Source organism: Aphelocoma coerulescens, chromosome 8 (genome assembly GCF_041296385.1).
Source record: "Aphelocoma coerulescens isolate FSJ_1873_10779 chromosome 8, UR_Acoe_1.0, whole genome shotgun sequence".
Classification (NCBI taxonomy): Eukaryota; Metazoa; Chordata; class Aves; order Passeriformes; family Corvidae; genus Aphelocoma; species Aphelocoma coerulescens.
The window spans coordinates 23,468,419-23,482,778 of record NC_091022.1 but is presented as its reverse complement, the minus strand read 5'-3'; the positions used below and the strand labels follow the sequence as shown (position 1 = coordinate 23,482,778).

The 14,360-nt window shown below is 42.8% G+C and overlaps 1 protein-coding gene across 1 annotated transcript in view; it reads left to right on the top strand.

The window, feature by feature from the left end:
* The window catches only part of EIF2B3 (eukaryotic translation initiation factor 2B subunit gamma), a 98,823-nt gene that overhangs the window by 78,806 nt on the left and 5,657 nt on the right, over positions 1 to 14,360 (top strand). The window contains exon 10 of the mRNA XM_069023252.1: positions 9,250 to 9,353. Coding sequence (XP_068879353.1) covers positions 9,250 to 9,353 — 104 coding nt within the window. The remainder of the gene's footprint in view (positions 1 to 9,249; positions 9,354 to 14,360) is intronic.

Genomic DNA, 14,360 nt, shown 5'->3' with positions numbered 1-14,360 from the left:
TTTGTTGGTTTTTATCAAACATTGTCTTTATTTTTACCAGTCTTGTTGTTTTACTTAGTTTGCTAGCTTCTGGCAGCAGGAACATCTAATTGCTCTGGTCATACAGGACCTTGTGCTGAAGCGCTCTGAGCATTATAAATAATATTAACAGGAAAAACATGTTGAATCCTTTATTCCATCCCTGCAGATAAATATTTCGAAATCTCTTGTTTGTTAGTAAAACTATCCCAGTGTATACACTTACGGGAAGGAGCTTGGCCATTTTGTTATGTGTGCATTATATCCTTTTTCCTTGGTCGTGGAAAATGAATGTTTCCCTAGGAAAAATTCAGGGGAAGGGACTGTTTAGTAGGGAAAAAAATCTGGTCTTTGGACTACTTAGAGGTTAGTAGAGAAGGCAAGCATGAAAAGCTCAGATAAATACTGAGTCCACCATAAGCCATGCTTTGAAAAGGTCTTGTTGACGTGGTGGTAGTCAATACCATAAGGACTCTGTGGTAGATTTAGTCTGAAATGAAGTATTTTGCTGCTTTTCTTTTTTTTGTGGAAATACAAGAAAGCATTCTGCTTCAAATGAGGTTTTTATGGAAATCATAAATAGGCTGCTGTGATTATCAGAGAGGGCAAACGGCCCAAGATTTGCATCTAGATTTCACCTCCGCAGCAAGAAAGTACCAGATCTTCACAGAGCAACCAAGGAAGCTGAACCTGTCTCACCTATAATTTTATCAGAAAAACTGTATCCCAAACTGGGATTAGCAGTGGGAAAAGGAGAGAGTTCCTTCCAGAAAGGAGTTTGCAGCAGACAGTTGCCAGATAGCCTGATACAGTGGGCAGTTGATTCAGGAACTGTAAGTCTGGGATTGCAGGTGTGACTGAAGTTACTGAGTTTGTGCAGGGGCAGAAATCATTGAATAATAACCTCATATCTTTGTTTGTAAAGTTTACAGCATGTTGTTGGAACCACAGACAAACATACTACCCAGAAGAACTGCTGAAGTTCCCCTTGTGGCACTCTGATAAGGTCATCTTTTGGAAAGGGAAGGGGTTAAAAAGACAGGCAGATATGTTTTGGGTCAGTCTGCACATGATGGAAGCAAATTGCAGAGTGTTGCAGCATCAAAACTTGGAATGCAAGGGAGGTGACACCAAAGGCTTCAAGTTACAAACTGCAGGGAGGTGATGTGAATGTTGAGAACAGAGGGAAAGTTAGAAGAGTCCCACGGGAAGATGTGGTAAACCTTGGGGAGTTCTGACTCCCTGAGCAGAAAGAATACACTAGATTAAAAATTAGTATGAAGGACTAAAGTACCCAGATATGTGGAGAAAGAACTGGCACCAAAAATGTTTTGTCAGCCAAAACTAGCGTCATCCTTCTTCAGTCGTGTGAACAGTTACGCACTGGATTTTGTTAAAGGTGTTCGGGCTACCTGTGCGAAAGTAGATGGACAGATGCTGTGGTGCTGCCCTGTGAGGGGACTGGAGAGAGACCACGTGTGACTGGTTAAGGCTACTCTAGTTTACCACATGTCTTCAATTTATTGCTACTTTCTATGAGAAAATGTACAAAGGAGGAAAACAACAAGCAAGGCGAGCTGGATTGACTACTAACTGCAGATTGATTGTGAAGTTTATTGGTTGTTTCCTCAATAGTGCCAAATCAGCACCTGATGTAGAAACAGTCAGTGGCTTGAAGAAAGTTCTAATTAAAACCAGGGTGGAGTTGAGTCTTTATAAGGGTACAGTGCATAAGTAGTCTTTTTCCCCTTGGACAATGGCAGTACAAAGGAATGATCCTATTGCCAAGGCAACATATTTTACAGTACATAACCTCATGAAAAGGAATGAGGAGGTGAAGTTGTTTCCAGCACCACAGCTTGCAAAGCTGAAAATAAAGATCTACTTACGCTAAAATTCTAAAACATTTTGTATCTTGACCTGTTTTTTAAGATGGCTGTTGTCTCCTGGGCACTTTGTCTCATGCCACCAGTTGGCTCCCTGCGTCCCTAGAAAGAAGAATGAGTTTAGAATAGATATCGCAGAAAGCACATGAAAAGTGAGAACTTCATTCAGAAAAAGCACATGCTCGGCTTAAATATATGGATAAAGTATATAATGGATATGGATAAAAATTAAATTCGTGAAGGAACCTGTGTATTGTAGTCCTTGCCTGTAAAAAGGGGTCTTGATTTCTCTTTGAGTATGTAGCAATTCTGTCCTTTCTATCACACCTCTTGGTTTTAAACTGTGAACATTTTTGGTCAGGAACCAAAATTTTCATTCTACTATTTAATTCCCTGCACATGCTATGTAAGATACTGAAGAGAGATAACCTCTGGCCAGCAGAGTTTGCTTTCAGGAAGATAAATTGAGGAAGAAAGTGCAAAGTAGGAAACTAGTAAGTAGGAAATGGTGGATCTACTTGCGGAACTGGTTTTCAATTACTTACAACTGAAGTCAAATTCTACTGTATCTAATGTATTGAGGAAATTTCTCATATAATACCTGTTATCTTGTGAGTGTCTGAAACATTATTACTAGCAGCTCCTCAAAAAAATTTTTCTTCTGGCTAGCTTCCTGGTACATCAATCTGTCTTAAATAAATCACCTGTTCTTTAATCTCAGATGCAGATGTTTCCCTGATAGTGCAGGGAGCTCGTCCCAGTTTTCCAAACATCTTGTACATCAAATGTTGAACTTAAAGCACAGATGAGCTCTGAAAAGTGGCATTTTAAAATATCTCCTCTCATTCTGCTGATCTACTTCTTCAGGTGGACAGGGTTATGTCTGACTTCAGAGCTATAAATAAGCTTCTGCCTCCTGCTAACCACATGGGTCTAATAGAAGAGTATGGAGATTTTTCACAAGCAGCTGATTGCTGTTGATTTTGGTGGGAATCTGGGTGTGAATGTCTCTGATGCTCTTTAAAATCTTCCCCCATCTGGGTATGGAAACGGAAGAAATTACCACACTGTGCCTCTTAAGTTCCTAGGGAGACAAGAGTTTAACAAGTTCAGCTTGGATCTAAGAAGCCAGGTTCAGTTTGTGAGGGTAACATTTACAAAAACCTTTTCCATGTCAACCTAGCTCCCATGATATGGAAACTGACTTAACCAATAATGTCTTATGAAGGGCCACAGCTCTCAACCCAGAACTGCTTCAAAAACCCCAGAGAAAGTGTCCTTTTACTGTGCCTGTTACCTCGCTCAGTCTGACTGTGGGAGCTGGTGGGAAAGTGAAGCAAACCCAGAGGTGGTAATGAACTTACAATTTTCCTGCTTTGTTTCCTTCACATAGACATGAGTAGCTTTTCCTGGCCATCAGTGGAGTATTTGTAAAATCATGTGGGACCTGGCCCTCCCACTCTACATAAGAGAATCCAGAGGGAGGTCAGCTTTCCTGTGTGTGGGGTTTCCTGGTGTAAACTCCTTGCAGCATACTTTTGCTGAAGTGTGCAACCCTGAGCTTGCGGCTACATAAAAGGCCACCAATTTGTTTGTTGCAAGATCAGCTGGATGTAACTGAAGTTTCAGAGGTGAGGCATGACCTTCCTGGCGACCTCCCCCTGCACCCTAAGTTTCACTTAATAAAACACATTAAGGTAGGTTTGAGGCAATCCTTTAAGGTCAGTTGAACTTTCACTGAAAAATACGAGTGCTGGCAAGTATATGCAATATGTAATGCAAAATGTTTAGGGTGTGGGGAAGAAGTGTAAAGGAGCCATACCACAGTGATGAGCTTGGCTAGAAAAGAGACATGAAACAAGTTCCTTAGTGAAAACACCCTCAGAGACGGGCGAAGAATTTAGAGAGGTTGGTAGAATGATTTTGTTACCCCCAAGGGGAAAAACAGGAGATCAAAGCCCAAATTCACTTACGAATGCTTGCTTTGAAATGTATCTATAAATTATAGCATGTACTGCTGGCATCTATTGTAGTCTTCGGTATTTACTTGAGTGTATAACGTGAGATTCACAGTGCCTGGAGTTGTTCTGTTTGTGTGTGAAAGCATCTTGGTGTAAGAATGTTATTGGTGTGTAAAGCATGTTGATGAAGGCAACATTTTAGGTTCCCACGTTCCCTAGTAGTGGTTTTGCCTTTCTCCTGTTTTTCCATGGTCTTTGTGCCTCACCCCTGTGATTATGAGTCCCAGCCACCAGCTCACTAGCTAGCAGGGGATTCCTTGAGGGGTTGCTCATAGGTTTTAGAACTCTCCCTGACTCCTTGCCACCTCTTAGTGTTGTTAAGGTGCCTGTGGTGGCTGTTATCTTCTTGGTCAGGGCAGAAGGAGGTGTTGCTCCCAGGGGAATCCACATCTGTTACCCCTCAGTCAGCAAAGTAGCTGCCGAGGCATGTCACCCTTTGCTTTTAACTCGTGCGTCAGTCTCTCTGTTTTGTAGCTTTTCTGGAGGAGCAGAAGACCCGACTTCTTGGCACAGCAGAGCAGTACCAACAGGCTGTCCCAAGCTTTGTGCTCCAGGCTTTCTTTCTTGTGAGTCTACAGTTTTAAGCGTTGCATTATAGACACCTCATTTGCTTTGCTGCCCAACAGAGATTATGTCGGGGTTTTGGCACAATTGGATTAAAGTACCAGGCCTGGATAACTTCCATTGGCATTTCAGGAGATTTGCTGTAAGGCAAACCTGTGACATTCATACCTTCCTAAGCTTGCACAACTAGGGCGAGAGCTGCAGTTGAGGTCTTGACCTCAGTTACTTAAGCCCCTTTCTCCCAGGAGCGTTCATCACTTTAATCACAGAGTCCTAAATAATCAGTGGGTAGCCTGTAATTAGGGGGTTGTGTCTTGGACTCCTGCTGCCTGCTCCCGGTGTGCTGAGCACTGCGTATTTTGATTTCCCGTTCCCCCAAAGGATGTTTGATCTCAGATTTACACTTTAGAAAATTAAGAAGGGTACGGCACCTCAGTCCCCTGGCAATCTTCCTGCTTTCAGTGGTAGGTGCCTTGCTTTGCCTGAGTATCACAGTGCTGCTGCGATTGACACACTTGATTTAAGAGTTTGATTTATAGACCGATACTTGGGCTGAAAGTCAGCAGTTCCAGGGCTGCATAAATCAGCCTGTCTCTGGGATTAATACTTCCTTATTTATAATTTCGACAGGAGATGGAATTCTTTCCCAATTCTTTACATTTCTTTCAGATGTAATCGACCACCCTGTCCTTTGGTTTAAAGCTATGTGACTTTGCCACAAATAAAGGGAGGGGAAAGTAAGCTGAGTCCAGGAATTGCTGTGCTATAAAAGCTCCATATTGTGTGCTCTTGGACTTTGCTTTCTCCCAGCTTCCTTCAAGCCCACACAAGAGATGGACTTGAGGTTTTTTTGGCTTTCTTCCCCTCCCCCCTCCCTCCATACATACGCTGACCTTTTAGAAAAATAAATAAAAGATAAAGAAGGACCTGGAATGTTGCAGAATGTGTGTACATTTTGCTCTCTGTTGTTTTCTGCTGGGATTAGTTGTTTACAATGGGGGAGAGAGGGAGGGCAGAGGAAGGGAGGTCTGTGGCCTTAACTGAAATTAGTGGCATTTCAGAGTGATCTTGTTAGGTGGTCTGCAGTTTAAAGACCTAAATCCTTGTAATCCCCCCATGCCTCCTTGGCCACTACTCCTTTTGCTCTTGTTCTCTCACTTTCAAAAAAACCCACCCCAAAGTCAGGCTCTGTCTCTCAGATACAGGCGCGTAGCGGACACACAGACGTAGGCGCACACTCTCTCTCATATGCTCCCATTTGCACGTTGTACCTGTAGAACAAATTAATGCTTTAGCTACATCTGTTCCCACTACAGGACTGGGCTTGTAAAATGCTCTCTCTAGAATGCAGACGCACACTGAATATCTTTATTTATTTTCTGAAAAACACACAGCTGCCAGACTTTCAGTTTGTGATTACACTTAAAACAAATTCAAATTGAAATTTCAGCCGTAAATCAAATGCCCCAAATTAGTTCCTCTTGTGGGTTTGAACATGCTCTTTGGATTTTAAGGTCAGGAGATATCCGTTTTCACCGTGCTGAAAAGTTTAAAAATATACTACATTTTCAGGGGAAAAAATAAATATGGTTTGCATTATAAAGCAGTACATCAATGTGTGTGTATGCACACACACAGCAGAGTTGATGAAGCTGGATGCTGTCAGAGCACCTTTGAGGGCTAATAGCACCTAATTGTTATGGAAGGCAGGAACTGTGGTGGCAGTTTAGCCAAGTAGACTACAGCAGTGCCCTGAGATGTGATATTTACCCTGTAAGAGAATAAAAACGTATTCCTTACTCTTCAACTTGAAAAAATAGTAAAAATTAAACACACAAAATACTTCTCTTGGCAGGCTTTATAGCTTTTTTTTTCTTTTTTTTCTTTTTTTTTCTTTTTTTTTTTTTTAGAAAAAAGGCATTTACAAGTGGTTTCAAAATGGCTGTGTTACATCTGTCAGCGGGTGAAGGGAACACCCACAAATTGTGTTTTTATCTCTTGAAGTTTTGTTCCACTTGAGCAATAAAAGCCGGATTTGCTGCTGGTTTGTGTGATTGGGGTAATCTGAGCGTTGAGTATGGCTTTAAAACTTCTGCAGTTGTTGGGTTTATAAGTTTTAAGAAACTCCTGGGGTGGTGGAGTTCTTGGGTTTTGTTTTACCCTGGCACCAGGGAAGGGTTGATTTGCAAGCACCTGGCACAGACAAGTTCATCTGGGTTCCCTGGCCTGTCCCTCCCAACAAATGGTTTGGCAGGAACCCCCATTATCTTTGATGTTAATGTCATCAGCAGTTTCTTGGTTACAATGCTATTCTTTCTCGGGGAGTTGAAAGCCTATCCTCAAGTAGGCTCTGAACACACATGCAGTATTTTCCAGCCTGAACTCCAGACCGACAGCTTAAATCCCCTCTCTTTTGGGGAATATCCTCCTGCATGAGGGTAATGCTGAGAGGTGTAGAGCACTCACAGCTGCTCTCATGCTCAGGAGAAGTGATAGATGGTGGGAACCTAAAAGTTTGCAGTGGAAAGCTTTCATCTGACTGGCTCAAAGCAACGGAGGAGGAGGTATTCTGGAGTGCACGTTTTGGATGGGAGCCATTTCAGTGGGAAATGAGCAACTTCTCCCATTCCCTTCACTAGTCCTATTGAAAGCCAAGTCAGGATGCAGCGGTGGGCAGTCCCACTTCCACTGATCCCTTCCCTAGCCCGGCATAAATGCCAAGTTGCTCTTGCTCTCAGCAACTGCTGTTGCACAGGATGATGGCCTGAGCTGCTGTGCGGGCACACGAGGCTATTGGAAAGGAAGCAGATTGTGACAGTGTGAGAGCAAAGACAGGCAGGGGTCTGCTGTGTATCTTTGCCGCTTTTTATCTTATTAACATGTTAGTAAAAACCCTGCCAAGGCAACCTGAGCTGGTTGCTTGTAGAATAATTGCTCATATTGCCTCCTTATAGGTCAGCAGAGGGGGAGTTTAAGTGAGTTAAAAGAATAATTGTTCAGAGGGGACAGTCTGTTCAAGGGGGGTCGTAACTGCGAACCACTGCAACTGAGGTCCAGTTTTATTGCTTTTACTCCTGCAGAATTAATGGTGGTTTTGTGGGGCAGATGGTTTCTGCTCTGACTCACACAAGCAACAGAATTGTAATATATTTAATGATAAATTCTTTGTACTACATAATAGTGATGTGTAAGCAGGAAAATACTATGAATTAATTTTGGTATCAGTGGTCTGGAGTGAGGATCGATGTTTCTCACTTCTGAGGACCTCAGCTGACTAGTGCTCCATTCAATACAGAACTGAGGCTCAGGGCTTTGACCTGATACCAAAACCCCTCTATTAGTTCATACTCCAGGCTAACAGTTCTGTCCACAAGCCACGCAAGAAGGTGTGCTTCACTAATGTAGAAAGTAGCGGTGATGCTTGTAACCAAGGTGGGGAATGGCTACAGGTCATTAAACTGTGCAACTCACTATGCAGAAAGTCACTGAAGCCAAAAACTTCTAGTTTTGACAGAGATCAGTTGTTGGACTGACAATATTCACAGTTATTGTAAATAATGTTGGCAGAAATACTGGGAAGCAGATATGAGATGCTAGGGTTGACAGTAGGATTAATATTGGGGTAATCTAGGAGGAGCAGATTACCTGCATCTCTCCAGGGTTATAGATCTCACTTATATCTTCTTCTTAATCAGCTGGTTTCAATGTGTGTTAGTATTTTTAGGTACATCTTAGCTGTGTTTTCTGTCCTTCAGTGACTTCTATCTACCTTTGCACATGTGAAAATAAGGAAAGAAATAATTTGATTCACAGATATTTTTTTCTCTGTAGCTTTGAAAGAAATTACATTTAATGCTATTTAACACTACTCATTGTGCTGAGGGAACAGCATTTCAGGACACATCACAGATACTAGTAAAGGTTGACAAGTTCGACCTTACTGGAAGAAGGGGCTCAAAACAATGCAGTAACTCAGAATCTGTCAACAGAGAAGTTACAAAGCCAGCACTTTGAACTCCTTTCCTCTCTGGACAGTCGGATCAGTGGATTTGAAAGCTGGTTATTACAGATTCAAATACATTTTGGAATAAGGTAGCTTTTGCTAAAGTTCCATCCTGTGTAGCATTTCAGACTTAGTGGTCAAAGGCAACATGAGCATGAAGATACCCAAGGCAGGTAGAGTAGGTCTAGTGTGGGTTTTACTGGTTTAGTACTGCGGAAATAATCATGTTTGGGTGCTTGAATATAACGTGAACAAAGCCAACCAGCTGAGCTATTGATCTGCCCCATCTCTCTACCTTTTCTTAGTGCTTGGCAAGCTGGAATGTATAAAACTGCTCAGCAAAATTTTCAGGGAAAGACTGGGCTGCTGGTCCTGTTTTTAGCTGGGGAGCTGAGCAGAGAAGCCAACCCCTCAGTTACCCAGACTGTCTGTGGAAAATACAAGACTTGATCCAGGTCCCACGTCTTTATTTATTCAGTTAAGTATTTATTCTGTTGAGGAAATGTAGAGGAAAGCTGTTCTAACAGGAGGTAAAACTGCAAATGCTTTTTTGCAAACCCATTCTGATACCTGGCATTTAAGTTTTTCCAGCAACTGGCTGTGAGGATCAAGAGAAGAACGGAGTTTTTGAGAAAAGAGCTGAACTGAACCTACTTACAGGATCATGTCACAGAGTCATTAGATATTCCAGTGGATACCTTTGTTTTGTACCTGTCATTTAAATTATTTTCTTGCTTTGCTTGTGTTTGTGTTGTAGGTGCTGTCTTCAAGGCAGTGTTATTTGTCATAATGCTGTGATAGAGAAGGGTGCAGACATCAAGGACTGTTTGATTGGAAGTGATCAGAGGCTGGAATCCAAAGGTAAGTTCAAAAGCTGTATTTACTGTGCATTTGTAGTAATTTTCAAAACTTTTTCCTTGAGATTTTACTCCTGCTTCTTCTCATGAAGTGCCAGTAAACTGTGGCAGTTCTACAGTGGGGTGTCCTATAATATCAGAATTTGTTTTTCATGGAAAGTACAGCTTCTTGGCATAAGTTCAGGGACTTGCTCCTCTGAAGTTGGCAGCAAAGCTCTGTTGTTCTTATAAAGAGCAAGACTGGGTTCTGAGACAGTCTTTTCCCAGAGACCACAATTAGATCAGCCTGAGGTTGTCCTCAGCAGAAGGAGCCATTATTTTGACTAGTAATCTTTGTCAGTGACAGGGGCAAAGCAGGCAAACTATTGATCACACAAACATCCTTCTCTGTAGATGCTCCCAACCCACAGTGCCAGTATGCTCCCATTCACTTTGCTCTAAGCAAAAGCTTGAGGTGGAGCATCATACTGGGAGCTGCTCTGCTCAGTATGAAATACAAGGGCAGCTACATTCAGATCTGCTTTACTGCCATGAAGTGCTATTTTGGGGCTTCAGAAAGGATACAACTACGTGGCCCTCGTTTATACAAAGTTCAGCCATCCAGTGGGAGTGCGCATGGTGAGGGCTCGGTGGTAACCGCATGAGTGGAACTGTTGATTTCCTGCCCTAAGAGATAATGGGCAGGAAATGGCTGTTTCAGTGACTGCATCCCAAGCAGAGGCTTTTTAATGAATATTTATGGTTGGGGTTTGGCAGGTCCCTGCTCCAGTGTGTAGACTGAGGACAAAAGTGAGTTCCTTTGCAGGCTCCATGTGAAGTTATTTAGTCAGATCAGGATTTATTTGCTTGCTTTGTCTTTGTGGGTGGATTCCCAGTTCTAAGTGTCTTGATACAGAGCAGAGTTTGAACTTAATGTACTAGAGCGTAACCTATTGTCAGCTTTGCATATGACAAATTTTCCTTTGAGTTGAAACTAAAAGTAAAAAGGACTTATGAAAACAAAGTATTGATCTTGCAGTTTCAAGTCTCTGATACTGTAGGTAACACAGTGAGTTCACTGTGGTCTTGGTCTCTGTGTTACTGTGTCTACTCATAGCTTTGCCCATCACATCAGTCTGAATCGGTGTCCCTTGTGGGGTTCATTGCCCCCTATCACAGAATCATTTAGGTTGGAAAAGTCCTTTTCATATCATCATGTCCAACCATAAACGTAATGCTGCCAAGTCTACCATTAAACCATGTCCCCAAGTGCCACATCTACACATCTGCATGAATCACCAGGAGAGATGAATTGGGTCATGTTTGGTTCTTAACCTGCAGTGTGAACTATGAGGACATGGACTGTAGATTTAGCTAATATTTTAGGAAACAGGAATATATTTGATTTCTTTAGTAGATGATACCAAACAAAAATATCACCCTTTGACCTTGCTCACAACTGCTTCAGAAGCATCTTCCAGGGTGCAGATCCCAGTCTGGTTGATCGTAAGATGAACACTGGTCTTTCTTCTTGGTTGTCCTTGTCATCCTTGCCTGAATATTTTTCAGGGTCTGTAGATGTATTTGCAGTGAGAGTAACAGAGCTGTACCAGTGGTTCATTTGCCTATTCTTGAGAGTCTACTGCTCCCCTCCCCAAAGCTTAAACCCACTTCTTGGGTTAACTAAAGGCTGGGGGCCCTCTAGTTAAACTGTTTAGAAATGTATGATTGACGTTAGCAGAGACATATTCATATGATTATAAATAAACCATTATGCTGAGCAAGAAAAAATAATAAAGCCTCAGTTCATTTTCCTGCCTCAGTTTCCTAACCATTCTAGAATTTCTTTGGGCTGGGGGTCAGGTTTGCCTCGGTGGTCTGGGATCTGTCTGTGAAGTTCATGACTTATTTCCTGCACTGTTGAGTCTTTCCAGCCCAGCATGTCTCTTCTGACCTTGACTGGTCCCGTAGTAAACCGGGTCTTCTCTTTTTCTCTGTGAAAGCATGCCATGACTTTCTTTCCCCTGCCCAAGAGTTCCTGTATCTTGTGCCAAGCTTTTGGTGTGGCCCTGTAAGTCTGTTTCCATATTGCCCCTTTCATCAAGACTTTGGCTATGTTTTTCTGTTTGGTAACTTTTCCTTCTTCAAACTCGAGCTTCCGTGGCCAGGTTAAGAAAAAACCTAGTTCTCTTGGGTAGGAGCCACCTTTTCTTGCAAGCTGATCACCCTTCAGCAGACATAAGCAGTAGCTTATGCTGGCTGCTGACCCTAGTCTGGGAGTTACATACTCCAGTTTCTGGGAGTAGAAACCTCCTCAGCAAAACTGCATACACCTTCCCAGGAACATTTAAAAAATAAAAATACAGCAGTCCCTTATTCCAGAGCATCAGCCAGGATTCATCAAAGGTAGAAATATCCCTGAATCATCCTACACAGCCCCAAGCAGATCTAACAGTTGACTTTGCTGCAGAACTGGCTGTGTGCTCCCTGCTCTACCATATGAGTCCTGGCCACACTGCCCAGGCAGCTCAGGGTACAAGAACTCTTTGAGGCAGTGGTGCACTGACCTCCTTTCATGAAATGAATTCCAGTCCCATGCAAGGAGGATGGCAGGAGAACAGTTACCACAAATGATAGGCAAACGTAACTTAAACCAGCTCTCATCCTTCTCCTTCTGCAGAATAATATGGACATATTTAGGGTGGTCCAAATGGTACAGCTGGGAGTAATGGGGTTGAATTAAACACAATTTAGGTTGGCTATCTGGAGCATTTTCTTAACGATGTGGTCTGGTAGGCTGTGGTATAATCTCCCTGGGGACGTGGTGGGAGACCTCATCACTTAATAATGGGCTTGGCAAATCTCTGGACACCTAAATGGAGGGAATACTCCAATGCTGGTTACTGGGATAGATCAGAGGCAACCTGGAACTTTCAAACTAAAAAGAAAATTGGAGACACAGGAGTGCAGGTGACTGTCAGCAATGTTGTCCCAGTCCTGCACTGACTTCAGCCCTGTCACAGCACTGGCCAGAGATGGTATTTTTAAATGTCTCTGTTGAAGTCAAGGTATGGTGTTTTATTTAACTGCTGGATTTGCAAGCCATGCCTCCTGAGAGCCCTACTATTCTCCTACTGCTTTTATTACCATGCCTTGGAAGCATCCACTTTCCTTCCTCTTTGATATTTTAAGGAATTTGCTAGCAGAGAATTAACAGATGGGCTTTGTGAAAGCTACCTCACCAGGTAGCAGTTTGAAAAACATGTTGGTACCTAAGAAAAAGGCAGTAATTATTAGAGGGGTAGGAAATGGCAGACAGCATTCTGAAAGAACATAATTACACAGAGCATTCAATCACTGTTTTGAAGACAGTTATTAGGATTATACTGCAGCCTTTTTGATAAACCTGGTTTTAAAGAGGAGCTCAAAAGCAGCATGTGCTCAGTGAAGTAGGACTAGAGAGAGGGAGTGCTGGTGATGGGGCAGTCAAGGAGTCAGATGAGCCTGAAGACACTAAGTACAGCTCCCAAAGGAGTCTCTCAGCCAGATTCAGCAGGGAGAACATTATACATCTGGCATAAGTTAGCCAGGAACAGGCGTATATGGTAAAGCAGCCTAACCCTTCTTCAAGGTAAAGCGGCCTAACCTTTCTTCAAAGCAACACCGGGAACAGAGACAGTAAACACTCAGACAGTGTATAGAACTAGCAAAATTGATACAAAATTCACCACCTTATCCCTTGCTTTCATCTCTGTTGTCGTTGGGGCAGGGATGTTTTATTTGCGTATTTATTTCCAGCATCAGCCATGGGGCTCTAACTAGATCTATGTCCTACCTGATCTTGACTCCTGCTTCACAGCTCTTCACTATGGCTCTGTCCCTGCACCAGGCTCATCCCAATTCTTGCCTTCTCTTTGGTTTTTCTCCTAGTCTTTCTCCCAAAGAGACTTTTGTTTTTCTCTCTTACTCGGTTATTCCCAGACACCCACCTGACACCTCTTCTGGTCTGACCATAGCTGCTATTTCCAGTCCCCTTGCCCAACAGTCCCATGCTCCATTTTTCATCTGGCAATCATTCCCTGACTGCTTTCATTTGGACTGCATCCCTTTCTGTCATGCCAAGGCAGGCTCATACTGGGCACAGAAGGGGAGTGGTTCTGTGCAGAGTGTTCCACTGGTCCATACAGCTTGGAGGAAGCCCTGCCTTCCTCCTGCACTTCCATGGTCAAGAGTGCTCACTGCAGACAGTCTCTGGAGTTTTTAGCTGCCCTCCTGAGAACACGTGCAAACTTGAGATTTTTTTCAAAGGCTTATCACATAGCAAAAACTGTGTGGTTTCTCACAAGAAGAGAAAAAGGCACATATCCAGTAAGGACTGGCTCCCATTTCCAATCATTTTCCAAGTCCTGTTCCAAGCTTGGAGTCCTAGGACTTCTCAATGAAACAGAGTTAGATTGTTTTATTTTAATGAGGGCCAAAGAACACATTTTTCTCTAATGTCATCCTCTGAAGGCAGGTATGTTTTATGAAACCTCCACATGTGAATGGGTCCCTGCTTGTGAGGAGGCTTCACATGAGCCAAGATTTAGCAGGATAGGGACAGAAAGGAATCGAGAGACTTTCTGATGCTCTCACTGCATTCAAGTAGGGGCGAGCATCTGCTCTTGCAAGATGCTGAGTACCTCCTGGTGCAGTCTTCAGGAACTGAAAACACTTAGCACGACACAGGGTCGGGATCAGAAGGCATGCTGCTGTGCAGATGGGAGTTATGAAAGCTCATGAAGAACAGACACAGACTAAACAGTGCACACATGTATATTGTGCACAAGGGTGCAAAATGAGCTGGAGGTGATGTAGGAATGGTGTGAATTAATAGCAAAACTGAGAGATCTATAAGATTTCTCCCTAAAGTAGTTTAACTACTGAGTGTCCATGACAAAGATATTGTTGGCAGTTAAAACCGCCATCTCTTAAATAGTTGACATTTTTGTTTCAGAGACTGTGCAGTGACTACATTGCTAGCTAATCCTAA